The 27,409-nt window shown below is 36.3% G+C and overlaps 3 protein-coding genes and 1 pseudogene across 4 annotated transcripts; 3 read left to right on the top strand and 1 right to left on the bottom strand.

Moving 5' to 3' along the window:
• The first annotated feature begins 6,342 nt into the window (after positions 1 to 6,342).
• On the top strand, positions 6,343 to 8,395 carry LOC137738041 (1,4-dihydroxy-2-naphthoyl-CoA thioesterase 1-like). The gene is made up of 4 exons (XM_068477646.1): positions 6,343 to 6,648; positions 6,783 to 6,974; positions 7,291 to 7,452; positions 7,980 to 8,395. Exons 1-3 carry the CDS (start codon positions 6,487 to 6,489, stop codon positions 7,441 to 7,443), a joined length of 507 nt encoding a protein of 168 aa, XP_068333747.1. The 5' UTR covers positions 6,343 to 6,486; the 3' UTR covers positions 7,444 to 7,452; positions 7,980 to 8,395.
• A 4,878-nt stretch (positions 8,396 to 13,273) lies between these two features.
• On the top strand, positions 13,274 to 14,032 carry LOC137738042 (guanosine deaminase-like; annotated as a pseudogene).
• Positions 14,033 to 14,247: 215 nt separating this feature from the next.
• LOC137737684 (cyprosin-like) lies at positions 14,248 to 18,019 on the bottom strand. The gene is made up of 14 exons (XM_068477227.1): positions 17,880 to 18,019; positions 16,922 to 17,266; positions 16,775 to 16,835; positions 16,602 to 16,696; positions 16,384 to 16,496; positions 16,067 to 16,235; positions 15,933 to 15,972; positions 15,750 to 15,814; positions 15,529 to 15,642; positions 15,359 to 15,423; positions 15,112 to 15,268; positions 14,872 to 14,991; positions 14,699 to 14,787; positions 14,248 to 14,540 (listed from the first exon to the last, which is right to left on the bottom strand). The coding sequence occupies exons 2-14, from the start codon at positions 17,246 to 17,248 to the stop codon at positions 14,456 to 14,458; spliced, it is 1,500 nt and encodes a 499-aa protein (XP_068333328.1). The 5' UTR covers positions 17,249 to 17,266; positions 17,880 to 18,019; the 3' UTR covers positions 14,248 to 14,455.
• Positions 18,020 to 19,545: 1,526 nt separating this feature from the next.
• LOC137736611 (uncharacterized) lies at positions 19,546 to 27,221 on the top strand. 2 transcript variants are annotated; one of them, XM_068475849.1, is made up of 24 exons: positions 19,546 to 19,980; positions 20,173 to 20,236; positions 20,607 to 20,695; positions 20,780 to 20,835; positions 20,980 to 21,055; positions 21,221 to 21,287; positions 21,648 to 21,714; positions 21,848 to 21,914; positions 22,558 to 22,641; positions 22,718 to 22,759; positions 22,886 to 23,041; positions 23,803 to 23,880; positions 24,511 to 24,579; positions 24,673 to 24,738; positions 24,818 to 24,946; positions 25,036 to 25,092; positions 25,363 to 25,452; positions 25,611 to 25,676; positions 25,812 to 25,880; positions 25,946 to 26,050; positions 26,220 to 26,345; positions 26,527 to 26,585; positions 26,659 to 26,695; positions 26,867 to 27,221. In XM_068475849.1, exons 1-24 carry the CDS (start codon positions 19,630 to 19,632, stop codon positions 27,059 to 27,061), a joined length of 2,265 nt encoding a protein of 754 aa, XP_068331950.1. In that variant the 5' UTR covers positions 19,546 to 19,629; the 3' UTR covers positions 27,062 to 27,221. The 2 variants fall into 2 exon arrangements, with proteins under 2 accessions (XP_068331950.1, XP_068331951.1); XM_068475850.1 differs by lacking the exons at positions 19,546 to 19,980; positions 20,173 to 20,236 and adding an exon at positions 20,259 to 20,477.
• The last annotated feature ends 188 nt before the right edge of the window (positions 27,222 to 27,409 follow it).

Raw genomic sequence — 27,409 nt, 5'->3', positions numbered from 1 at the left:
TTTTCAAGAAATGTTTTAAAAAATGATAAAAAAATTTCAAATAGGATACCAAGTAGACCCTAAGATTTTGGAGGGTACTTCTCTCAATTTATTGCATCTCTTAGAAAGCAAACCCATGGAATTTAAAGCCAATGAAGTGCTTCTATGAAGTGAAAAAAATAATATCAGAAGAACATGCAATAGATGATAGACCCAAGAAACCAAAACAATGTCTGATCTTATCTTGTTTTATCTCAAATGTTCTCTTATATGGAGCATATTTCCTTTCTTAAAGAACAGATTGTCGATATGGTATTGGTAAAGCGTCAATAACATTTAAATAATTAACGTACATGTTACTAATACATTATCGACGATAACATTTACAAAAACTAACATCTTGTACAAAGAACTTATAGCACCATAGATGTACATTTTGCTCCCAAGTCAAACATAAATTAAAACTGAGAGCTAAGACCAGTTTTTTCACAAAAATATATTGAACTTTGCTGAGACTTCAGGATCATCGAGCGCAAAGGTTGAAAATGACTGCAGCATGCAGTTAATCAAATTGCTGAAATAGCATAATTGGTTGCCATTAAATATTTGGTAGCTAGATAAAGTTCCACCAAATACTCTGTACCCAGCTAAGAAATACCCAGAGGAATGAGTTTAGGAAGATGAGATCAAAGATGGAAGCAAAAGTTCAAAAGCAGCTTTTGAATGTGCAGTGCTTTTCTCTTTAATCAACTTTTTCTTGGTTGAATTTTGGGATAAGCATTGGTTGTTAAGGGTTTAGGAAAGCCCCCACAAACCCGTTAACAGCTACAAGCAGTGCATTCAAGCTGTCTATAACTTCTGAAGGATCTCAAAGGAGTCCTGCACTGGAGCCAGAGTTTGGTATGCACATCTTCTTTTTCAGGCTTTTCTATTCAAAATTTAGGACACAAGATCTCTTCCTGTTGCCTTTAGTTTGCTTCATTAGTCACTAATTCAGCATTATATGCTTTTCTTGTTGTATTCATATCTGGGATGTTTATGTCTTAAACTTTATGCCCTCTTGTGTCTATGATATATAATTAGGAACAAGGGGATGATATACTTAGTACGATCATATCCCAAATTTGGCCACGTGGTAGAATGACAATCACTACATATATATAATCTAAAAAACATTCCTCTACACAACTACAACTAAATAAAATGCACATGACTGATCAAAACCTTACTCAACAACTGTTGTCCTTGAAATTTTAAACTCAATATCTTTCTATCAAAGTGAAAACTAGACATCACCAAAAAAAAATTAGTACTACTTTTTTTTTTTTTTTTTATCATTTTTCCATGACTTTTTCACTTAAACCATTCCAATTTCCTAGACAAAAGATCCGGCCTCTTTAAATATTTTAAGGATATTTATGTAATCTAGTCTAACCCTAAAGCCTACCTATTCCAACTTCCAACACTTTATTCTTTTTTCCAATACTAAAAATTAGTATTTTATTATTCTCCAAGTTTCTAGCGGATTGCAGTCTGACAATCTGGGTTAGGGTTGATATATGTGTATTGATTTTCGATCAGTCTTTAATTTTCATGATCCTCAAGGGTATGAACTTCGAATCTCCAAAGTTGTCATTTTCAATTTTTTTTGCAATTTGCTAATTCATATATGTTGTCATCTACAATTGTAAATTAATTTAACAAATAATTTTTTTTTTTTGTAGATTAAAGAGTTACATTATTCCATCATTCCATCAAAGAAAAGACGTTGAAATTTAGTTAATTGGTCAACAACCCAAAGTATGTATTTTACTCTAAATTTCTCTTACAATTTATTGTTTATAAATTATGATTAAATTGATGTCTTGCAATTTCTCTTAACCATTGCCTAATTTGTTTTAGTTTGTAAAATTAACATACATATACTATGCAATGGTTTCAAAATATGAAAACTCGTGGAGGACAATTATTTTAATTATTGGGGATATGTAATATTATCAATGCTATGTTATTTTGAATTGTTACTTTTCATATATATACTATGATGTTTTGATTAACAGTTTTGTAACTACTATTGATTTAATTTTTTTTTTTTAATATTTGTGAGAGGCCCCTCTTAACATGAAATCCTAGCTCCGCCACTGGACACCACAGCTGTAATTAAGCAAAGTGAAATTTTAGTATTCGTATTTGTGAGACTTTTTTTATTTTATGCCTTGTGATGATCAATCAGGCAACGTGCCTTTTAACAAAGACATAGTTTTAGTTCCTGATATTCACATGGGATGTGATATCCACACACCTTTTGAATTTTTGGCCGTCGGATCGGATGAATTGAAGAAGATCAACGGACATAAATTATCAAGGGATGTGTGAGAAGTAAAATGAGGTGTGTGGATAGCACACCCCTATTCACATTTGAATTTTAGATAAATTCTCTGCTATCCGATGTAGTATCTTATGATATTTAATAAAGCATCTTATTCAATAATCAAAAAATAGTAATTTTCTTTTTGAATATAAATTGTTGGGAATAAAAAATTAGATTTTTGTAGTGCTAGTAAGAAACATAAACATTTACTATGACTCGTGTCAACTTGTTGTAGCACATGAGGCAAAGATTTTTTAAGTAACTTCACATTTACCTGCCTTGAAGATTTGGTTTGTTGGACTTTGGAGTTAAGAGTTGGCTTGGGCTTGGCTTCAACTTGGACTACGGCCGAGTCACTCAAATGATACACGGCCCACGATTTTAATGGATTTGAACTTTAATTGGACTCTTGGATGCAAATGTATCGGGTTCGACTCCCGTCAGCGAAAAAAACATTTTTCATTTTATGCTTTTATTTTCCATTATTTCCTCATATAATTTCTCACTTCAACCAACGAATCAACATCCCTTATAGAAAAATGTAATTAGATTCTTGCAAATTAAAATATTGGGAAACGACGAGAAAACATTTTCGTTTTTATAACTCTTTGTTTTCCCCCAATTCTACTACTCGGTAGAAAATAGTGATCGTCTTTCCCATGTTTTTTTTTTTTTGGGGGTAATAAACAGGGTGAAAGTGAAACACCCTGAAACTAGCTTAAAGAGATATTATTACATGAAAGGTGAGTCATAAGGCCCCCATCATATCATCAGAGTCTTAAAACCATTCGCAATTATGTTTTTCTCCCTATACACATGAATCAATTCACAATCCCCAATACCTCTTTTAAACTGTCTGCACTTATTAATGATATTACCAAGAGTGTGAATAACAAGATATCTAAAAAATCAAGATAACATAAAAAACGAGAGAATGAATAACAAGAAATTCGTGTTATGACTACAAAGAATAAGCACGAAGGTATCTGTCGCATCCCGGGCTCAACTCCACCGTAACACAATATTGTCCGTTTTGGGCCTCCATCATGCCCTCACGGTTTTGTTTCTAGGAACTCAGACGAGAACTTCCCAGTGAATCACCTATCTTGGGATTGCTCCCGCGCGAACTCGCTTAACTTCGGAGTTCCTATGAAGTTGATCAAGAAAAAAAAACCGTGGGAAACATTCAAAGACCTCGTGTCGGAATTTGTTATATGTCATAACCAATAGAAAATATTAGTCGTGGGAAACATTCAAAGAGGCTCCTTCACGACACTGGATGGGACTGGATTTGAATTCAATGTATGAGTTTTCCAACGTTTGGTCCGGCGTTAGACCTGGCTGTGTATGTTTGTCGAATATTTTGTGTTGCAAATTTGAATTAATTTTTATATTAAAAAAATAAAATAAAAACACATTGACTAAGGAAATGTTTGTATGTTGATATAAACAAAAAAAATGTTATGTTGTGATCGGGCCTGACCAAAATTATGCAGATTAAGATGCAATCAAAATTGTTCCCTAAAAATAATGGTATGGTCAAACATTATATTAGTAGTATTTATGTAACTAGTTCACCTATAACGGCTACGCTTAAAGAATCAAACTATAAGAAGAAAAAAAAAATCTATTGACTGAGGTTACTTACATGTAAAGTATAGTAATAATCAACTTGATTACATTTAAAGTCTGATAATAAAGTGTTTTCACCATGAATTGAGTTGCGAGGAGTTTATACATGCAATGCAACCTTAAAATTAAATAATAATATAATTACTTTATTGTGTACAAAAGTCAAAAGATACAATCTATTAATATGATAAAACTTATAAAAAATATGACCAAAAAAAAGGATAAAACTTATATAATAATGTTGAGATGTGACTTCCGTACTATGTGCTACAGTTTTTTTTTTGGCGTTAAATTTTATTTTTTTAATTTTTTGTAAAATTTTTAGAGATTGATGGTGCGAGATTGGTTTTTCGTCAACACTCAAGTGCAAGGCACCAACTCGTCCGAAGGAGAAATGATTGTTACACCGAGAAACTCCCCGCCCGTCCCACTTCTACTACTTTTTATTATTAAAATAAAAACAAAGTAAAACAAAAACGAGACCAAACCACTATCTGCTAAAAACAATTAACGAAAGCTATATATTTTGGTTCATGAATTCTTCAACTTCAGTCACTTGAAATTGTTTTTCGACGATTCTAATGCTCATAGTGCTTTAGTCTTGATCTAATAGCTTTAAGATTTTATTACCAACATCCACCTCTTCATGATATGGTACATCGACAACATTGGACGGAATTAACTTGGCTGCTCAACATTTCAGCAGCCACTCCTACTTACATCAAATTTCGTGTGGACAAGTGTCTAAATTTTGATTAAAAGAATTAATACTTGAACATTTGTCCATCCAAAATTAGGGTGTAAGCAGAAATGATTGCTGAAAATTTAGCAGCCAAATCTTGTTGATATTGAACTTCATCTCATCCGGGTCATTCTCTCTGAACAGTCTTCAGCTGGCTCCAACTGCCTCCATGTTTTTTCGTGTCCATAAAGATCGCACTCAATATGGCGTTGCAAGAAAGCCGTAGATCATGCACCTTGTTAAATTTATATTTTACAATTATTAAGTCTTCCATTTTCAAACCATTCATTTTTTATAACAATTAACGTTATGTACCACTAAATGAAAATTATTAATTAAAAAAACACATTTAAGTATTTAAGTAACTCGCCACTTAGTACTATAGTTTTTTAAATTCGATTTTTATCAAAAGTAAATTCAAACCACATTATTATGACTAACTCATTGTATGACTTAAAACACTCTCTTACTACCTTAATATAAATAATACTGTTTATTCCAAAACAGAAAAATAGTATTTAAGCGACGTGCTAATTAATCTACTGGAGAAAATAAAAATAAAAAATATTCTGGCATTTACCCTGGAAATTTGATGGCCGAAGAAAAAGGTGGCGGCTGAAATGAGGAGCCAAACTTGACAGGTGGCTAAGACCAGGCACCTAGTCCTAATCAACTTCTCCTCTTCTTGCGTGAGATGCATCACCAGTGCCCCCGCCGACCTCTCCCCACCCTCACGAGAAAGTTTTAGTTATGATGAAAATACGAGTGATACATCACGTGTTTTTATGTAAGTAATGAGAAATTTTATTTTTTAAGTTATTAATTGTTTAACACACATATACCACATTTATATAGCAGTACGTAGTGTACCATTCCGTGTGACGGTCACACTAAAAAATCTCTCCATCCTCACCACCAATGGGATGTGTGAATGGACCAAACTACCCTTCCTTCCTCCTTCCCTGGGGATCTTGGCAACCAGTGGATCCTCCAGAAATAACAAGACTTGGTTGCTGAATTTTTAGCAGCCACTCCTGCTTACATCCAATCCCGGATGGACATGTGTCCAAGTTTTAATTTTTTTAATTAAAACTTGGATACATGTCCACACGGGATTAGATGTAAGCAGGAGTGACTGCTGAAATGTTCATCAACTAAGTTAATTCCCTCCAAAAATTAGCAAACGATAGGTCACCACCAAGAGAGGATCTTTATCGGATTCTCTTTCTGGGGATCTCAGGATCTTCCAATCACATTCGTTTATCGTGCATCGTGCGGTTAATTTTTACCATGTACTGTTTATATTCAAATCGATCATAGTACATATGGATAGGCATGAGCACGCTTCAGTACAGTTCGACATGGGTTAGGATTTGAACGCATACGCGTTCGTCTATCTTTTGCGGCTTACATCAAAAAGATTATATTTATTAAAAATCACCTAAATTCAAAACAATGTGACCGTTGGATTGAGTTTTATGTTTATTGATCTACTAAAATATAGATTGTTTGGATCGTTGTTACAAAATGGACCTACATAATATCAAAATGTGTATTAAATAGTGTTCTAGATCCTAATATGATAATTCAACACAGTGGAAAAGTCTTACCAACCACTAAATAATCGAAGGGCAATTTGGATTGCTTTGGTTTCATCGTCTAAAAACAATACACAAACCAAATCCAGCGACAGACATATATATATACACACAATATATATGTATGTCAGTTAAATATATTCGCAGTCATTTTTGGTACAGATATGGCTTCACAGTCCCAATCTCAGCCATCAGCGCCGTCGTTATTGCCGCCATCGACGACGTCGACTCTGGATGCTCCACTAGGTGCGCTCGGGTTCGAGCTTGAAGAGATAAGCCCCAACAAGGTCTCTGGTCGCCTCCATGTCACCGAAAACTGCGTCCAGGTCATCATCATCATCTTCTTTCTCTTTTCGTGTCATGAATCTTTTCCTGCTCAAATTTCTGAAAGAAGTTAATTACAGAAGCAAAACAAAACATATATGACTAACTACTTACCATTCTTTCCTGCTGAGACCAGCCATTCAAGGTGCTACATGGAGGGATATCAGCGCTCATTTCTGAAGCCCTGGCCAGCATGGGAGCTCGCCTGGCCTCTGGTTTCCAAAGGGTGGCCGGGATTCACCTCAGCATCAGCCATTTGAAGCCCGCCAAGCTCGACGACCATATCTTTGCTGAAGCCTACCCGGTCAATGTCGGCAGGACCATTCAGGTAATCCTCTCAAGTCTTCATCAGCAACTGTCATTTCCAATTAAAAAACAACAGTTATATCATTATCAACAACAATATCTCTGCATAGGCTCAATCTATGGACTTCAATTCTCAATCTCATTCTTCCCAACATGCTATTTCCAGATAACTTCCTACTGAAAGAGATTTATACTAAAGAAATGTGAATGCCAATACCCAATTATCCACATTGGTTTTTCATCTTTCATCAGTTTATCATTTCCTTTTCTGTAACGAATATTGATAAGCGGATTACATAATTCAAGGATTGTTTTCGGGTTTGGCTATTTTTGGGCAGGTTTGGGATGTGAAACTATGGAAGATTGATCCTTCGAACTCAGACATCAAATCCATCGTATCATCATCAAGAGTTACTCTTTTAAGCAACATGCCTGTGCCGGAGCACGCGAAAGGCGCCGGTGAAACGCTCAAGAAGTATGCCAAATTATAAACTTTGTTGTATAACCCACCCCACACCACCCCCCACACCCCACCCCCCCAATTCATGTTCAACTCTGCTTGTAATTGAACCAACAGAGAAATCAAAGACGTTTTGAGTTAGCATTACAATTCTAACAACTATATCACACTCTAGGTGAGATTGTCAAAGTAAAGCCTAGCTTTGAGACACATTGTACTGATGCTCGCAACCCAAATTAGGTAGGCCGATCACACAAACTACAAAGCCACGTAGTTTCAGTCTCCTAATATGAAGCAAGGAACGAGTTAGACTAAAAAAATCACGATCCAACCTGACCCACAAATAAAGCATCCGTTTGATAACCATTTTGGTTGTCATATTTACATTTCATTTTTTGTGCTAGAAGGGAAAGTAGGTGTGGAGAAGGATGAAGAGAGGTGGTGGGAGAGAGGAGGACGAAATGGAGGAAACTATATGAAAACAAAAACTTGATAACAAAAACAACTTAAAATTGTTTTCAAGTTTTGATTTCAAAGCTATCTGCGTTATTTTATTCTCTGATTTTGATTTCAAAGGAGATTAGTCCCACATATATGCTTGTGATTTTCCAGGAAACTATACTACCCAAGCCTATTATTGATTGATTTAAGCTTAATATTTATTTACAATTCCCAGAAAACCCGATTATCTAAAGGCTTCTCTCTTAGGAAGTTCTCATTATTTTCAATGGTGAATTACTACAGCAAAACTCATTTCATTCAATGATTAATTACTGCAATATAACTCATTCCGTTCAATTGGTGCCTCTCAAGTGACTATATTCTTTTCTCCACATCAATCACATGGGATGTTAGAGTTTTACTCCAAAGTCAATTTAATTTATAAAAATTAAAAATGAGTATTATAAGATTTGAAGAATGTGGGGGTGTGTAGAAAATGTAAGGTGTATATTAGGAATGTGGGGTGTGAGGATATTTTGGGAAAGTATGTAGGGTGTTGTAGTAAGATAATTTTTAATTGAAAAAAAACAAATGTGAGGTGTATTAAGTATGTGGGGTTTATTCAACAATATGTGTGTGTTAATATAAGAAACCTTAATAAATCATACAACTTAACATTGTTCCTATAAATTGAAAATTTGATTAAATTTGCAAATACTCGATTCAAGAGTATACATACATACACACACCAAGTTGAGATTAAATGGGAAAATCTACAAGACTACATGTACATAATTTGATTCAACAAGAAATTGTGAATTCTTGTCAAACCGAGTTGCGGAAATCGATAAGCAATGTAAGAGAATTGGGGAAGGAAGAAAATGCAAATAATTACCTGAGAGCGGCAAGCTGCTTGGCCAAGTCGTTGATCTCAACGCCGGAGAGTTTGAGAGAAGAAAGCATTCCGGGCACCTCCCGGGACACCACATTGGATAGTTGGTCCACTGCAGCTGCCAATCTTCTCATAGCCTGAAATCCGAATAAGCTTCATTCGCTCAGAAATTGATAAAATGATTCCATTGCTCAAAATTCAAAGCACAAAAAAAAAAAAAAAAAAAAATTGCAGGTGATGTGAGCGAGCGAGCGAGTGGCTTACGTTTATTGTTAGAATGCAAAGTATAGCGACGGAGAAAACCGCCGCCTATGATGCACGGATGCAAAGAGGATTAGATTTCGAAATTTTCTTCTCTAACAACTCATATGTACTTGAATTTGAATAATAAATTATGTTTTAAAATGTATATTTTTGTTGCTATATATATATTTGCCGTATCCATTGCGTACCATATCTTAATTTTTATAGATTTTCCGTATCGTCGTGTCGTATCATACTGCCGTATCCGTATCCATGCTTCATAGACCGCCGCAGAATCCTGCAGGTCAGAGTGCCATTAACTCAATAAGCAGCAATTACTGGTTAAGTAGTAAAATGGGCGAATGGGTTTTACCGTGGAGAGGACGAAGAGGGGAGAGAGAAGGCCCAACTCGGCCGTGGATCGAATTCGCCGAGCTTGACGGTTTGTGCGGACGGAGTAATAGCAGAGGAGGAAGAAGAAGAAGATAGCAGCGGTTGCGTTTGGGACTTGGGAGGATGGAGTCCTTGAATTGAAAGTGGGTTTTAGGAGTATCGGCAGTTGCTGCGTCGATGCAGATGGAATATTGGGATTTTGGGAAACAAGAAAGGCGGTTGTGCGGCTGCCGCCGTGAGGAGAGCTCCACGGCTTCACCGTCATGACCACTGTAAGGGGCTGAACCCACATCTCTCGACCGTGGAACTCTGCGGGCTGTCGTCAAAAACCAAAAATGGAACGACGTCGTGCTTCTTTAATCTGTTTGTTCTATGTCCATCTCCAAACGGCATGCCGTTGTGCTTACCTTTTTATGTGACAAAAAAATATTCCAAACTTTTATTTTTGCCTTTATTTTTTTATATGTCTTATGAAAGTCAAATTTAATCTTACTTTTATCCTTCGAACAAATACATATCACTTTGCCAATAGCTCTTCTCTCTTTTGAAAAATACTCATTTTTCAGCTCAGATTGGCTATTAATTCTTTTGGTATTGATTCTATGATCAATTCTCTTTTCTCTTTTTTTTTTTGAACAAAAGTACTCTACGACCTAATAAGTTTTGAATACGTGCAATTACTTTTTATTTGGTATTTTATTTTTCCAAATTCATCTATATTTGTGTCAATATCTATGTAGTTTTTTTCTACACCCAACTCAAACTTTAAGCGTGAAACGTCTTTATTATCCTATTGCATAATTATCATCAAATACAAGATGAAATTAATAATAAAAATATGATTTGTCAATAAACTCATACCTAATAATCAAGCTTTAACCATCACGTAATATTTCTCATACGTTCTAGTTTGGCAAACACCCGAAGACACTCTCATAAAGAAAAACAAACTCTTTTTGACAGATGAATGGTGATTTTGAAGTTTTGGATCCTTCAACTAAGGTATAAATCAATTTATGCAAGTTTTTTTTTTTTTTTTTATTGGTTTGATTTCAATTATTTTATGAACCCTAAAAAAAATCCCTGCTGATGTCTATGAAGCTTGCTTGCACTTGCTTCAGTCAATGTCCTATCGTTGAGTGTTAAAAACTTTTACCTTAGGAATTTGGCTTCTTTCTTTTTCAATTTGTGGTAAGTTAGTAGCATGCGTAATAATCATGTTATTAAAATAGTGATCAACAGTACAATTTTTATGTTTAGAGCAATTTCACCCCTAAAGACTTTGCACCAGCACTCAGCTCATTTATCCACTCAAGTAAACAGTAATAGACCCTAATGAACAGTAATAGGCCAAAGCATCTCCACCCCTAACAAAACATAGCCTAGTCAATTTTATTAAAATATTATTAATTTTTATTATAAAATAATAATTTGGTGTTTTAATTTTTGTCTTCATCTGACACCCCCTCCCGTCTTCTTCTTCCTCTTCTTCTTATTCTTCCCACTTTTCCCATTTTTTTCTTCTCTCTGTACACCATCTTCTTCTTCTTCTTGTTCTTCCTTTTTTTTTTCTCCTCTCTGTACACCACATCATCGAATCTACCCTATTCTAAACATGGACATGCGCACACCGTAAACCCCCAAAAATCAACACCTTCATATTCAAAAATTCATCGAAAATATACAAAACGGAAAAAAAATTCCAGTTGCAGCAAGATCCGAGTTAATCAACCAATCGACGACGATCCGAGTTGCAGGAGGATCATGATTTGGAAGGGGGACATGGTGTTGAATATATGGATTTATCAGGGGAAGGGGGTTGATGGGGTTCCAGGGATTGGGATGGGTTCCAGGGATTGGGATGGGTTCCAGGGATCGGGGTGGGGTTCCAGGAGCCGGATGGGGTTCCAGATGAGAGAGATTGTAGCCATGACGTTAGCAAGGCGTCAAATGAGCCGTCTCCTTCCTCTGTCGATTTTAGGCCGACCTGTGGACCGGCTTGGGCTGGGTGCCAGTCTATTCCACCGGCTAGAGTGGATTGGCTGAGTCTCAGCTTGTTTTTTCCACTGGGTGCCAGCCTTTTTTGCTTCCGGTGGAAGTGCTCTTATGTTCATGCTTCTTTCTCTTATACAAAAAATGACAGTACTCAGTACAAATGAACAGGCTCACCAAATGGAGATGCTCTCAAGTAGCTTTTTTTCTCTTCATTTGAATTGCTTGGACCTTCTCCAACCCTAGGCTAAAACTCAAATTTCCATTTCTATTCCCCTCCCAAAACTCAACCCAATCCAATGCTAAAATGTGGCCTAAAACCTAAAACTCAAATGGAAACCAAATTTAGCCCGGGATTAGTGGGGTTGGCCCACCATATATGTATATTTTATTTAGTTTTATATTTATAAACACATTGAATTTAACGGTTAAGATCTAATTTGATGAAATTCAACGGTAAAAAAATAATTTAACGGTTCAAATTTATCTAACGGCTAAAGTAATTAAAAAAAATCTTTCATTTGTTTCACATTTTTCATAGTGTTTAACGAGTTTCATGGTGTCGGTTAGTGATTTTTTAGTATTTGACAGAATCTAAATATTTTTAGGTTAAAATGTTCATAAAATTAAATCAGGATAGTCTACATAATTTTTTATTTTAAAAAAGTTACTTAAAGAAAAAAATGGGGTGTGCTATCCACACATCCCAAATTACTTCTCACACACCCCTTGTTCATTTCTGTCCGTTGATCTTCTTCAATCCATCCGATCTGACGGTCGAAAATTAGAAGGGTGTGTGAGAAGTAAAATGGGGTGTGTGGATATCACACCCCAAAAGAATTAGTCTAATTTCATTCTTTAATAATCTGGGACTAAAATTTTAGGCCATAAGGGTTGGAGCAGAAAAACTGTTTTTGGGTTAAAACCTAAATTTTCTGGGCTAAAAATTTTAGGTTTTAGACCAAGGGTTGGAGATGGTCTTATAGGTGCAAATATTGCACACACCAATGAGTGTGCTAAAGAAGCCAAAATAAATGCAAGAAGGTAGTTTATAGGGGACGACTTGTTTGACATGGTCACACAAAGTAATTTGGGATTTATAGAGAGCAAGGTTGTAGAGGTTGATGAAGACTCTATGAAAAGCAACTGTTGGAAGGAGAGAACATCAGAGGAGACAATGCTTTGATTTTGGTTTTTTATTTTTTCAAATGTGTGTAAAGATGAATTTACATATTGAATTGGGGCTTTGAGACCTCAAATCCTAAACCCTAAACCGTTTTGGGTTTAAAGAGATATTGACAGTTTAATTAAAAACAATATGGGTGTAAAGAGTAAGCTTGATATAGAGAGAAGTTATATGAGTTATATAACTTATATGTGTGCTTTTTCCTCTACTGATTTATGATCTGATTTGCGTGAAAACATATGAAGATGGAAGAAGAATCATATCAAGGTGGCAGAAGAATAACAACTCACATTTGGCATCTATTATCTTTCAGTCCACAGTCACGTACTGTTCTTTAATTCTGTACAAAGTATCAAAATTTATGCTGCATATATATATATATATATATATATATATTGAACCGGTGCTTCATCATATACCTCCATCAACGTCGAAATCGACCTAACTTCGCAATGGAGGGAGCCAACGGTAAGTGTGTTAGAACCTCTCACTTCAACTTAGCACAATGTAATTCTACTAACAAACGCAACAGCTTAACCCAAAATGTTACTAGTACCAAGATGATGCCACCGGCCTTGCCCGAACGGCCGCCATCTTCTTTCTTTCATGCACTTATTGGTATTGACGGATTAGTCTCTTTCTTGAAACTTATGTGTTAGCTTGGTGACGAAGAAAACCCCGCGACCTAGTAAACTCTGGATGCTCGTGATCACTTTGTTTCTCTAACTTTTATGCTTTCATGGGTTTCTCATACAGATGTGCAGGATAGAGATTACAAGTTTTTAAGAAAGGCGGTTGAAGAAGCATATGAAGGTGTTGAATGTGGAGATGGAGGCCCTTTTGGTGCTGTTGTTGTACAAAATGATCAAGTTGTTGTGAGCTGTCACAACATGGTCTTGAAGAACACAGATCCAACTGCGCATGCTGAGGTCACAGCAATAAGAGAGGTTAGACGAAGGAACTTAGATGCAACCGGGAGGCCAAGGTGGCGGTATCCTAAAGCTTAGAATACCGTCACCTTAACGTCCCGATTGCAAGGAAGTTTTTCTCGGAAGTTTAGACCTATCTCATATGAATTCTTCTCTTTTCATAATGTTTTTTGCTTTGCAAGGCCTGTAAGAAGCTGAAGCAGACTGAGCTTTCAGACTGCGAAATGTATGCATCTTGCGAGCCTTGCCCCATGTGCTTTGGTGCCATCCATCTCTCAAGGATCAAGGTTGAACTGGCTCGAAAATCTTCCCAGGTTTCTTCCTTAATTTCCGGTTTAATCTATAACGCGTAATTTGTACACTAATGTCTAACAGAGGCTGGTCTATGGAGCCAAGGCAGAAGCAGCCATTGATGTCGGTTTTGATGATTTTAGTGCCGACGCATTGAGAGGTACCGGCTTCTACCAAAAGGCACAACTGGAGATCAAAAGAGCAGATAGTTGCAGAACAGGTCTTTGAGGAAACAAAGTTCCAAACGTACTGAACTTTGTTGATGTGCTTCCAAATGGCTTCTACTCCATCAAGCTTGACATGTCGAATAAATTATTACAACAGTAATAGCCGTGCTTATTCAATCCTCTATAGCGAAATGCAAAGCATTTTGATCGTTATGTTAAGCTCTAATGCCAAATCCAGTCAAGCAAATACTTCTAGCCTTAGATGGCAGCACATAATTTACAACAGAATAAAAAATTTGGCAATTGTTGCATCTTATTGCAATTCATACCAAGCAAACAGCCCGCGTTTTATTTATATAAGTTACAGGAGGCCCTAATGCATCGCATTGGATACTTAAATACATAACCCAATGGGACATTTACCGATCCATAATATCTTATTTTCTATGATAATCGTTTAGTATTAGCATAAATCTTTTACGTATAAAGTGGGAAATCAAGTCTATGCACTACGTAGCTTTTGCGAATCCTACCCTGAGATTACCGAAGTCAAACACCGTGTGGTATGCTCCCAAGAACAGAGCTCCAAGAACCCTGCACAATGCAGTAACGTCATTACATTCTTGTACAGAACTTAATAATCAGACATGACATGTCTCATGGATAATCAGAGGCGTAGTCTCTCCCCTCAGAGTTTTAGCATAATCACAGAAATTCGTTAAGTCGAACATAGAGGGTTCATAGTGGCTTACCATAGAGGACCTTGTGGAGGAGGCACATCCAAAGCAGTAAACCCACTAAGACAGACAGTGGAGCATTTTTCTTCAACTTTAAGTATGTACTGAACATGAAGTCCGAACGGTGTAAAAAAATTTCAAGGAAAAAATCTTCAGGAATGAAGTGAGACTTGAAGCATTAAGTATACCTGTTCTGGAGAGAGGGTGAAGGATTTGTTTCCAATTGTGAATGAAATGTCTGGCATGAACGCAATGTTATCACAGTTGACAAACGACTTTTTTACCGGATTTGGAAGCTTCTCGCACAACTTTATAATTCATAAAAACATTTGCAACGAAAGAAAAGAATTAAAAGAACTCGTAGAAATTGGTCAATAATCTATATGCATATTATCAGTCATGCAGCCTCAGACTTGAAGAACAATTACCTCATTCACATAGCTAAATATTTTTTCCTTTGCTATTTGTTTTTTAAGCTGTAGTTGAACCCAGTAGACTACCATTTCACACAAGGTACACAAAGGAGTTTCATCGACTGATGACTCCCTCCCGGTTTTGCTCTCAATCACTGACTCAATGTTATTGCTGCAGAAGTAAAGTTTTTCCTCATGTTATGGTTATTTTGATGAAGTTGTAAAAACTGATAACAATTGTAAGAAAAAGAAAAGTCTCAACTTTATATTCTGAGAACCGTCGTATAAACATAGACCCATGTCCACACACACTACATCAGGCCGTACCTGCGGACAATGTGGGGTAAATTATAAATTAATGCAGTAATCCATTTCTTGAGAGGAATTTCAAATGAAGTTTTGAGGAGGTGAAAAGGAAAAGAAAATACAAACCCCAGATACTAAATATTCCCATATCAAATTTCCGTAAGTGGCAATGACATTTTTACATTCCAAGCTCGCAAGCCCGTCTGCTCCAATGGCATGGTTGATCTGAGCCACAATAGTCTGAAAAGGAAGAGCTAATCAATGATGGAATACAGGTTGTTACTGCAGAAAGAAATCACAAAAGAAGGTAAATTAATTCGAGTGAAGTATTAGGCACGAGTTGATACAGTTGGACCAGCGAGGAAGGATGTCCCTGAGTCTATAATGGCACCACAACCGCCCCAGCACAGTCCTAACAATTTCAAATCTTGATGTTATGCCATGAATTCCTAGACTTGCCGAGCAAATTTAATCTTTGAAGATGGAATAAAGATAGTTAAAAAAACATAGGAGTGGAAATGTGGTAAAACCTGTAGAATTGTCTGCAACGATAACATCTCCAACCTCAATCTATAGAGATCAATGAAACCAAATCAAATGTCATTTCATTAGGCAAGAAGAACATATTAGAGAGGAACATCAACTTTTTATCACTACAATAAACCTGCCAGTAACCCTTTTGTGAAATTGGGACATAGGTGTGATCACCAATAAAGTGCCTCCAATCAAATCCACCAAAGACGATCTCACCTCCCAACTTCGATGTTGAATCATGATTTAGCCAAATGGAGAAAATTTCCTGGCTCATATGACCTTGTTGCACCATGTTAAACCTGTACCCGGATAACTAATGCAAGCTTTTAACCATAAAAACTCTTCTTATTTCTAAAAGCATCAAATTCCAACAAGAAGAGAAATACCGCTAAACTAAAAGCCAGTTAATGATATATCAGTGTTAAACAGTTTATGCCAGAACCATACCACACTGGTGTGGCTTCACCAACAGAGATATCCTGAAATCCAAGTCCAAGGACTCCATCAAACTTCGCCGTTAAGAATGTTAGGAATCCTTCCCTTGTAATCTCAACAAATTCCTATAGGATGGGAACAGATATTGCAATAGCATCAACAACTTGGAACAGGAACACATTTAAACAAAAACTTCACATAAACCAAAATGGAAAAAGAGAGCAACCCACTTGATCTTTGATGATAACATTCCCAATTTTCGAATGATCTCTGCTGAAGTAGCCGGAAATCGAACCAGACCCATAAGGAATTTTGCAGGGTATTCCTAAATAACAACACACACATCAATTTTCAGTTTAATTCTATCAAGAATTGATCAAACGTAAGGGTTAAAAAAATTTACCAATTTTGGAGTAAGTGCTTGAAAGGCTTGCCCTGTATTTAGAATGAAAATAGCAAGAAATCTGCAGACATCCATTACTTTACAAACTGCTCAAAGACTCCAGGAACAACAAAACACTTGAAAAAATTCACTGCAAATTACACTTACAGAAAAGATGCATCTTGAAGATGGGACCCACAGATTGGAGCTGCCAGTGTCAAAGACAACACCCAAGTACTGTGGTGGGGTGCCAATAGCAATCTCTCCATAAAACTGGGTGTCCAGATAATTTTTCAGATACACAATGTTGGATTTAAGATCATTGGGTTGAAGAGCTTGTGACCTGGTGAGTCTTGCATCATTTAATCTGGTGAGGTCCAAGGGCTGCTTCTTTAGACCAATTCTCAGCAGCCCATCACTGGATTTTGTAGCACTAGACAAAGAGCCTGACCAAACATACAAGCAAATTGCAACCAGAAGTACCTTAAACCCCATTTTTCAGAGTTTATCAGGCTGCCATGGAATAAGATTAAAATACAATTTTAGCAGACTGAATTTCACATCCCTAGATCCCAACCTCAGAACTAATCATCCATTCAATTTCATTAATGTGTATACGACAAATTTTCACTACCAAACTTTAGAACCTTCTTCTTTCTTTTTTTTCTTTTTTTTTTTTTTTTAAATTTTTATACAAGTTTAAACTACGAAAAAAATTCGAACTTAAGCGCACAAAAGACACAACACTACCCTAATCAACCTAGTTACACCGCCTTGATATACAACTTGAAAAACTTCATATAAAATCATCATATTGCAAAGATTTGAACTTGCCTAAGAAGTTATCGGGTATGAATGAAAATTTGCAATTAAGCCTCAGCCTTAGGTGACTACATCATATGAGTGGAATATTCCATGATTAAGCTCAATCTTCTTACCAAATCACGTTCATATTCAGAGTCTGACAACATAAGTATATGCTCGACAAGATAAGGTTATCCCGTATGTTTAATTCACATGATAACAATTAACAAGTATGAAGATGTGGAATATTGAGTTAGTAATGATATATTAATGATGAGTGGTAATAAGAATTTAGAAACTTGATAGTGTTCATACTTCATACCTGGAAGCAGTTTCAGGTGGGAATGAGTGGCATGGCTTTACGTGGAGAATTGTGAGAGTGGCACCAGTTGCCGTTTTTATGCTTCTTAGTGTAAAAGTAGCTTTACTGGGCAGCACTTTTTTCGTCCACGATTTATAGGGAGAGAGAGACGGAGAGTTTGGGAAACCGCAAGGCAGTTTCCAGATCCGTAAGGGTTAGGAATTGACCGAAGAATATTGGGAGAGTGACACATATCTTGCTTGCAGAGATTGCTCAGCTGATATCTTACTTGCAGAGATTGCTCAGCTGCTAACTGCTAAGGATTTGTTAATATAATGTTGGAGTTGAGTTGGGAAATTTCTTCATGAATTATTGAATGCCCACAATTGCAAGTGCTAGTTGGCACATACTGACATACTGATAAGTGATAAGAAGTGTGCTGGTTACAAACTTTTACTAAAAATTGGAACAAATGTAAAGTAAAAAATAATAGAGGATTCTAGAACGTGTTTATATACCCGCTTTTGTATTAATTCAGTGGTCTTCGAGTTTTTTTTTTTTTTTTTAATTAAAGTTTGTAATCGGTTATGTTTTGTAATATTTTGATCACATTGTTGATACCTCAGTTGACTTACATGGATCCTAACTATGTAGAACCGGGCCTCTAAGATGACATCAACAATGTGATAAGTAAATTCTTCACACCTATTTAATAAATGATTTATGACACTTTGCTATTTGTTTTCTTAAGTTTTGGGTGATTTGTTGTAGGTTTACTTTTGACGGTTTAAAAATGTATTCTTCCCTAACTCGTTCAGGCCTTAGTTGCTCAAGAACGGGTGATTTTGAGAGTGATTCTCTTCGTATCATCTCAACTACCTAAAGCCCTACCTGACTTGATCATTCATGTTCCACTTGAGAATTGGTATGCACCTTGATTGTGGTGGTATTCTTTCTCCTTAAATCAAATTGAAAATCTCGATTAAAAGAAAATCCCGAAAGGTATGTTTGAATGAGGGTTTTAGGAGACTCAAGAGATTGATGTTAAATTACAAAAAAAATGGACCATAAAATGTAACATGGATAAGATTAGAGAAACCCTCCATGAGCGATTGAGCATTACGAAAGCATGTGTGAAGGGTTTCTCTAATGTCATCAATGTTACGTTTATGATCCATTTTTCATAACTTGACATCATTTGGGTTTTCTAAAACGCTCATCCAAACTTTATCCAACAAAATATTATCAAAAAGAAGAAGTTTGGGCCTAGTGAGCCATCCTCGTGATGGGCCCAAATAGAGAGCCCAAAGGTTGATGGTTGGGTTGGGTTACTTAAATATCATAAGGTAAGGGGTAATTGCTGTTTGATTCTTGAACTATTATCTTAGTTGAAGTTGGCATTTTATAGGTAAATTAATTCCGTGAACTATTTGAAACTAACTAATTAGAACTTCATCAGACTGGATAAAATTTCATTCACTTTGTTGTCAAATATTAGCACATAATTTAACACGTGATTCACTAAGGATAAATTTGTTAAGTAGTTGATGACAATACGGATGAAATTTCATCGAATATGATAGTAAAGAGTTAAGTAGCTGAGTTTAGATGGTTCAAGGTTAACTTTATCAAAAAAATAGTTCAGAGATCAAGTTAAATTAGGATAATAGTTTAGGGGTCAAACGGAAAGAGGTTAGCGCCCAAATCAGGCGTGTAACGGCGGCAGGTTTTTCATCGTTACTTTCTTCATTTTGGCGCTTGAGAGACGTTCATGTCGCAAAAAGGACGACAAAAAAAAAAAAAAAAAAAAAATTCCGAAACCCCAAAAATTCAAATACTCTCTCGGCACTCTGCAACTCTCTCAGTTTTCTGTCCAACAATGGCGTTGGACGACGACGACTGGGATTTGAGCGCCGAAGAATTCGACTCTCTGGAAAGAGACGCGTTCCAGAAACTCGCTCAGCAACGCGTCAACTCCGCTTCCACGTGTTCTTCTTCTTCCTCTTCGTATCCTTCATATGATCTCCTCCAGGTGCCCCAATCTTTTCCCAACAATTACAACAGCAACTGTAGTTTCCAGAGTTCCCCTGCGAAACCCATTTCGAATTCTCTTCCGAACAAGGTGAAATTCGTTTTTTCCCGTCAATGGTTCCTTCTTTTATTTTCCAGGGTTTCGGATGCCTAATTAATTGGAAGTGTTCTTTCTTTATTTCTGAATCTTGAATTATTACCATGTTTTTCTTGGATTTTTTTTAGTAAAAATTAGAAATTTAACACCTTTATCTGTTTACATGTTTGTTTTGCAACAATGCAGGTAGCACCTTTGTCTGCCGGGACTAGAGTATTACCTACATCAGTCCCATGTAAAGTAAACCTTGGTAATTTTCCCTCCTTACCCATTTCTATTAGACAAGTACTTTGAAGTTTTGAACTCTTCTCTTTTACTGAAGTGTTAAAAATCAACTATTTCCAAGAAAAAGTAGCATGAAACCTTATTTTGACTTCTTCGTCACATATGCTACTTCTATCGAGCATGAATAGTGGTCTTAAAAGGAGTTATCACTTTGAATGTCGAAAACGAATCAGGAATTAAATGTCCCATCTTGACAATGGCCAATGGTTAGTCTTCCAATTCCATACCAGTTTGAACCTTTTGCACTCAACTGATTATATTACTCGCTGGTTGCATTGTTATATTCTGTCTAACTCTGGGCACGTACCTCTATCTCGTTGCCTTTTTGCAAGAAGGTGAACGTCTAAAGGAGCTACCTAAGATCACTGTTAAATTTTTTCTTCATGCTAGTGGAAACATTGCCGCAAAATTTCCTTATGACCAGGTATTCCTTTAGGTAAAGTATGTTCCTTCACAACACTTGTCAAATTCTTTGTTTTCTTATCAATTAGATTCCATGTTACACCAGGCAGTAGTAGGTGCTGTTCGCAAGATCCCCAAAGCCACATGGTACGGTAAAGAAAGGTATCCAACCCAACTCTCCTTCCTACCCAAAGCCACTTGCAAAATGCTTTATGCTTTTTCTTCATATCTTGTATGGATTTTTTAAAAACATGGGCATGTTATGGGATGGAGCCCCAGCCAGATGTAATAGTTTTGAATCTGCAGGTTATGGATGTTCCCTATACCTTCTTTGTCTTCTGCTGAGAAAGTTCTTCATGAGACATCTGGTGTTAACGTTGAGGTGATAACTTTTGTCCTTTTCCAGTTTTACTTAGGTGTTACATGATGGTTCAGCTTAAATTGGAACATTTTGATGTATACATTGTTACCATTTGTGTTTGAAGTTCACCAAATCTGGATTGTTTTTTCATTTCATTTTTTGATACTTTGTTGCAACTTGTTTCAGGTAGAGAACTTAGATCCCTTAGTTCACCGCGCTATTGCTGCTACCTCTGTTGTTCCAGACCTTCGAGGTAAAGGGTGATTATGCTCGTATTAGCGAAGTTCAGTTTGTGCATAATTGATATGTTGGTACGAGTTGTCTTTTTCTTTTCCAGACAGTTTTCTGCTTTTACTTAATTCGCTGGTTGATTGAATAAGATCTGTAACATGTAAATTAGAAGGAAAAAAAAAAGCTAGTTGACAAATATGTTTCCTATATGTTTGAGGGTAAGCTCCTTGTAAGAGTAAATATTGGTCTAAATTGTGGTATTCTATGTCTCGCTTTGTTTTAGAGTGACAGGTTCTATACATCTTTCATTTTTTTTCTTTATAACATTTGCCTCATATTTTTAATTGTTTTTTTTTTTTTTTTTGGTCTCTTCCCTGTCCAGACCAATATGATAGGATACCTAGTTGTATTGAATCAAGGCTCTTGCAATTTCAGCGAGAAGGTGTTAGGTATATTGTAAATCTGAAGATTCACCATATGTTTTCTGAGAATGTTGTGGATATGTATAATAGTTTTGTTCCCATAAAATATTGTCGTTTTCTTAGTTATCATTTTAAACTTTATCAGTATTGTTTTTTCCAGGTTTATCTTGCAGCATGGGGGGCGTGCTCTCCTTGCAGATGAAATGGGATTGGGAAAGACTTTACAGGCAATAAATTCTTCATGCTTACTCTTTCTGTACCTTCAATGATAAAACAGTCCCATACAACCAATCCTGCATTTGAAAGTTCTTTGCACTTATATACAAGTTTTCCTGGTCGTTTTCCTTTGACAAGCAGCTCTTAATCTTATGGATTTTAACTTTGTAGAACTTTATGTATTTAGAATGCTAAAATAGGATAACATAGGTGGGCGCTTCCTAAGTTCCTATGACTATATGGGTTAGAACCTGCAAATGTCAGACACTTTGGTAATCAGAAGTTTGGAGGACAAATGAAGAATATTTAATCTTGCTATAGGTTCAAGGAAACAGAGAGATATAGAAGAAAAAAGGTGAGTAGAAGCTAGGGGAGAAAGTTTAGATAGAAATATCAGTGGGATCTTTGGAGGACATCGCAAATTGCGTGCTGTCTCATGGTGAGTTGCAGATGCCAGATTTTTGAGTAACTAGAAGAACTTTGGGTTGAATTCATTCATTAAATCCAATTCCAGAATTGTTAGTATAATATGGTGCCAATATGGTGGAGTTCAGTTGTAGGGTGATTTGTTATGCTTCCATAGGATTGGAAATTCTTTGCAAAACCATTCCCAATTTCAGCCTCAGATTGATACCTTATACATTTTGTTTTCAGGCTATTGCTGTTGCATCTTGTGTTCGTGACTCTTGGCCTGTTCTTATAATCACACCATCTTCCTTGCGTTTACAATGGGCCTCTGTAAGTGCGGTATTGAATTCTGTTAGTAAGAAGGTTGATCTTGCCAAATGTAATGTACCCTTTTTCTTTCTTGCAGATGATTCAACAATGGATGAACATCCCTTCATCAGATATACTTGTATGTTGTTCGCTAAATATTCTGGTCACTTTTTGTTTATGCAGCTTGAATATTGAACAGATTTGTCTGTGGTCTTATGCCTTGTTAGTTATTATAAACTTTGTATTTGAATTCTTTTTCCACTAGGTTGTTTTGTCTCAATGCAGTGGTTCAAACAAAAGCGGGTTTACAATTGTATCCTCAAACGCCAAAGGGACCATTCATCTTGATGGCCTATTTAACATCATCTCCTATGATGTAGTCCCTAAAATTCAGAATCTACTGATGGCATCTGAGTTTAAGGTGAGGACTAAAACAATCAGTGTAATGTTCATTTTACTTTCTGTATTCAATAACACAATCTTATATCTTTGATCATCAGCTGTGTCAGAACACAGAGTATGTTGCCCTACACATCCTCCACCTCTGTTTTTTGGATGGTTTTAAAGCATTTAAGTATTATAAATGATGATGCCTATTAGGCCAAAAATGGTTTGGTGTGAAAAGCTCTAAAGCTGGAGAACATGTGAAAGAATGAGTACACTACTAAACTTTGATACGTCTTTCATTTCTTTAGATATTTTTCAAAGAGTTCATAATTATAGATTGATTAGTTTTTAGAGATGTTTGTTATTTACCGTTCAACTCTAGGTTAGCTAAAACACAAGTCTTTGTGGTACACTTGATTACATGGAACCATGTGCTACACTTGTAAAGGTAGGATGTGAATGAAAATCTTAAACTATTTCCTTTTTCTCTCCAATGGTTCTTTGTCCTTCACATTTCTAACAGACCTAATGATAGAAGAGTTTGGTGTTTTCCTTGGATACTTTTTATAAGGAATTTAGATATTTATGTTAGGAATTAGGATCAAGGTATACACTCTAGTTTTCATGTTGGACTTTAACACTTACATAAAATTTTCTTTAGAAACAGTTTGAGCCTCTTTTAAATTGGTAAATAGTGTCCTGCTGGTCTTCTCTCTCTTTTTTTTTTTTTTTCTTTCTGTTTCCCGCTTCTTTCAGATGCTGCTTCCTTTGATATGTTCTTAATTTTTTGTTCAGGTTGTGATTGCAGATGAGTCACACTTTTTGAAAAATGCTCAAGCAAAGAGGACAAGTGCCTCCCTTCCTGTCATAAAGGTCTTTCTCTATTGTGAACTGATGACTAGCTTTGCAACTGCTAACCTTTTCTCATTCCATTCTTCTAGAACCTGCCTCTGAGTGACCGTTTCTATATAAGTATTTTGAGGTGTACGTTAGTAAGATATTTTTCTGGTGCCTCCTACCTTGACCCGTAACACTGATGTACCATTGTCATTTCTTCTTAACCATGCAATTGATAATAAAAGTAGTGAACCTGAGAAGGTTCACTACTTTTATTATCAATTGCATGGTTAAGAAGAAATGAAGTTGATAATACTGGAAATACTGGAAAAAATTGTTTCCAGTATTATCAATTGTGAGAACCTCATAGGCTGGTTCAGTGATTGAAGTTGATGAAAATACTGGAAACAATTTCAACATTTATCAATTTAAATTTGCATCAAGTCATCAACTAAAGTCTGATTTTTTAGGCCTTTTCTGGTAGATATATAGAAAGGAGTAAAAGCTCAAAAAACTACTTATTGAAAGCATTGAGTTTTTTCTCTTTGAATTTATGCCCATTTTGGTCAATAATGCAATAGGGTTATTGAAAGTATTGATCTCAATCTCTCTCTCTCTCTCTCTCTCTCTCTCTCTCTCTCTCTCTCTCGTTTTCAACAATTTCAGAGGGCTCAGTACGCAATATTGCTGAGTGGAACTCCTGCTTTGTCCCGACCGATTGAACTATTTAAACAGGTATTTCAAAACTCTAGTTAAGAAACTGCATATATGTAAGTATTTTTATCTAGAATGTATTCATTTGTTTATTAATTTCTTCAAATTTAACAGCTTGAAGCCTTGTATCCTGATGTATACAAAAGTGTTCATGAATATGGTAATCGATATTGCAAGGGTGTAAGTCACTATTTCTTTATCCTGAAGATGTTCTGTCAGGTCATAAGAGATTTTATTCCTTACTCGTTTGCAATTTCAGGGAACATTTGGATTGTATCAAGGTGCATGTAACCATGAAGAATTGCATAATTTGATGAAGGCAACAGTTATGATTCGCAGACTAAAAAATGATGTTCTTTCTGAGCTTCCTGTGAAGCGTAGGCAACAGGTCAGTGTCTGTGACTTGTGGGAGGGCCTTAGTAGTCCTGTTACAATTAGTGATCTTTATCTTTCCTTCCCCGCCCTTGCTGATCTCAGGTCTTTTTGGATTTGGCTGAAAAGGACATGAAACAAATCAATGCTTTATTCCGGGAGGTAATCTAAGTCTCTTCAATGAAGTTGATAAGTTGAGAATAAGTAGCTATTGTCCTCTTGGAGTTCCAACTAGCTGAAGTTTATTCATGTTCTATTGTGCTGTTATGTTATATGAAGCCTTTTAATTTCCTTTTTCCCCATCTTTTATTAGTTCTATGATTTCTTTGCTGTGGCACCGTGTTTATTCACATTATTTATGTCTTATAAAGTTTAATTGATATAAGGAAAATCATAATAGAGCTTAGCTGCTGTTTATCTCCTTTTTTGTAGTTGGAAATGGTAAAAGGGAAAATTAAGGCCTGCCAATCCAAAGAAGAGGTTGATTCACTTAAGTTTACTGAGAAGAATCTTATTAATAAGGTATTCATGCATTACGCTCGCAGTACAGGGCAAATGGGGCCAAAATAGTTCCTTTCTATACCGAAAATGCTGAATGGTCACCCCATTTCTTATTGTAGTTTTTCTTTTACAATTGGATAGTCACTTTGAACCCTTTAACTACCTCATTTGTGCTCCAGGTATATACTGATTCTGCTGAGGCTAAGATCCCAGCTGTTTTGGATTACCTGGGAACTGTTGTTGAGGTACTTCACCCTATGTTATATTCTTCTCTCTTTCTTTAGTTTTATTTCTCTAAGGTGCTTGTGTTTCCTTATCGTTAGTTTAGTCTGCATGTTTTCCTTTTCAGAGTTTTAAACGTTCTATAATGGTTCTTGCAGGCAGGCTGCAAGTTTCTTGTATTTGCACACCATCAGTCCATGATTGATTCGATATATCAGTTTCTTCTGGTAAGGCCACATGAATTTTTCCTCTAGGATTGACCAATTTCTTATAAGAACTTCCAATTTTCCAGAAAAAGAAAGTGGGTTGCATTCGAATTGATGGAAGTATCCCTACTGTGGCGAGGCAAGCTTATGTTACAGAATTTCAAGAAAAAGATTCTATCAAGGCAGCAGTGGTATGGCAGTTTGCTTCATTTATTTACTTTGTTTTACTGTGTAGCCTTACTTAGTTCTGTTGTAGTTCGAAAATTGTTAAAAAACAAAATACTGAAATTTTTGGAGTGCTACAACTCAGGTTGTTCTGTGATTTGCGTCTAATGTTTGTCATTAAATATCATTGTGCAGCTCTCTATCAAAGCTGGAGGCGTTGGGCTAACTTTGACAGCTGCAAGCACTGTTATTTTTGCAGAACTGTCGTGGACTCCTGGCGACCTAATTCAAGCTGAAGATCGTGCTCATAGAATTGGCCAGGTAAAGTTCGTGATTCTGAATAACTCTTTGCAATAATTTAAAAATGTTCTCTTCGACAGTTCATGTTTCCAAGGCTTATTGGTGTTGGGCTGACCTTAAGCCTATTGTTATTTTTAATTTGTTAATACACAAACAGCAAACGTTGATGCATTTCCTTGATGTGTTTTGTTCATGTTTTTAGGTGTCTTCGGTCAATATATATTACCTTCTAGCAAACGACACAGTTGATGACATTATATGGTAAGATTTTTCGCAATTGTCTACCTTCCAAATAGTTTGATGATTTTTGTATCTCTTAACACTTTATCTTCAGGGATGTTGTTCAGAGCAAGTTGGAAAATCTCGGACAGGTAATTTCGATCACTCCTTGGGGAGCGTCTTAAATATAGTATTCGTTGCACATGCACAGACCTTACACATTACTGAGCTCTAATTCATCTTCTGTATTCCTTGAGGGCAAAAAGGAAAAGAAACTTCGTTTTTTATTATAGTAAACTGAACTCTGGTTTTTGGACAATCAGATGCTCGATGGCCATGAGAATACCATGGAAGTTGCAGCCAGCCAGCCACGAAGTAGCCCTGCAAAGCAAAAACTTGCATTCAGCCAGCCGAGAAGCAGCCCTTCAAAGCAGAAAACACTCGACTCTTACATGAAGCGTTGTAGCAGCAGGGAAGACCCCGAAATCAACCCAAGTTCAAAAACCCAAGGGCACTGAATGAAGACTACCAAATGGTAATTTTGCCAGTTTGAAATGCGTTTAGAGCACAATATTGAAGCTAAACTAGTGATGTGAATGGTGATCTTACCGTGTGAGGTTAATGTAACCGTATAGTTATGTAGATGTTGCCGGAGTTGCATACAAGATTGTTTCGACACGAATGCAATCTATCGAGGTCCATCGGATCGCCCCCCCCCGCCCTCAAATACTCTTCTTAAAAATAGGAGCGTTTTTATAGAATACACCAGTGTACTCTCCATTTATTCGGTGCATGCCATATACTATAACATACTAGAATTTTCGGAGATCGAGACCTCTTAAAGTAAAATTCAAGCATGTGCACCC

The sequence above is a fragment of the Pyrus communis genome, chromosome 6 (genome assembly GCF_963583255.1).
Source record: "Pyrus communis chromosome 6, drPyrComm1.1, whole genome shotgun sequence".
Classification (NCBI taxonomy): domain Eukaryota; kingdom Viridiplantae; phylum Streptophyta; class Magnoliopsida; order Rosales; family Rosaceae; genus Pyrus; species Pyrus communis.
This window is presented reverse-complemented; position numbering and strand designations above follow the sequence as displayed.

Coding starts and splice junctions, on each gene's coding strand:
- LOC137738041 (XM_068477646.1), top strand. CDS start 6,487: ATGGCTTCACAGTCCCAATCTCAGCCATCAGCGCCGTCGTTATTGCCG. Junction 6,649..6,782: donor TCACCGAAAACTGCGTCCAG/GTCATCATCATC, acceptor TGCTGAGACCAG/CCATTCAAGGTGCTACATGG. Junction 6,975..7,290: donor ATGTCGGCAGGACCATTCAG/GTAATCCTCTCA, acceptor ATTTTTGGGCAG/GTTTGGGATGTGAAACTATG.
- LOC137737684 (XM_068477227.1), bottom strand. CDS start 17,248: ATGGGGTTTAAGGTACTTCTGGTTGCAATTTGCTTGTATGTTTGGTCA. Junction 16,236..16,383: donor GGTGAAGCCACACCAGTGTG/GTATGGTTCTGG, acceptor ATCCGGGTACAG/GTTTAACATGGTGCAACAAG. Junction 15,424..15,528: donor GGGAATATTTAGTATCTGGG/GTTTGTATTTTC, acceptor CATTGTCCGCAG/GTACGGCCTGATGTAGTGTG.
- LOC137736611 (XM_068475849.1), top strand. CDS start 19,630: ATGTCGCAAAAAGGACGACAAAAAAAAAAAAAAAAAAAAAATTCCGAA. Junction 24,580..24,672: donor CGATTGAACTATTTAAACAG/GTATTTCAAAAC, acceptor CAAATTTAACAG/CTTGAAGCCTTGTATCCTGA. Junction 26,051..26,219: donor ATTCTATCAAGGCAGCAGTG/GTATGGCAGTTT, acceptor ATCATTGTGCAG/CTCTCTATCAAAGCTGGAGG.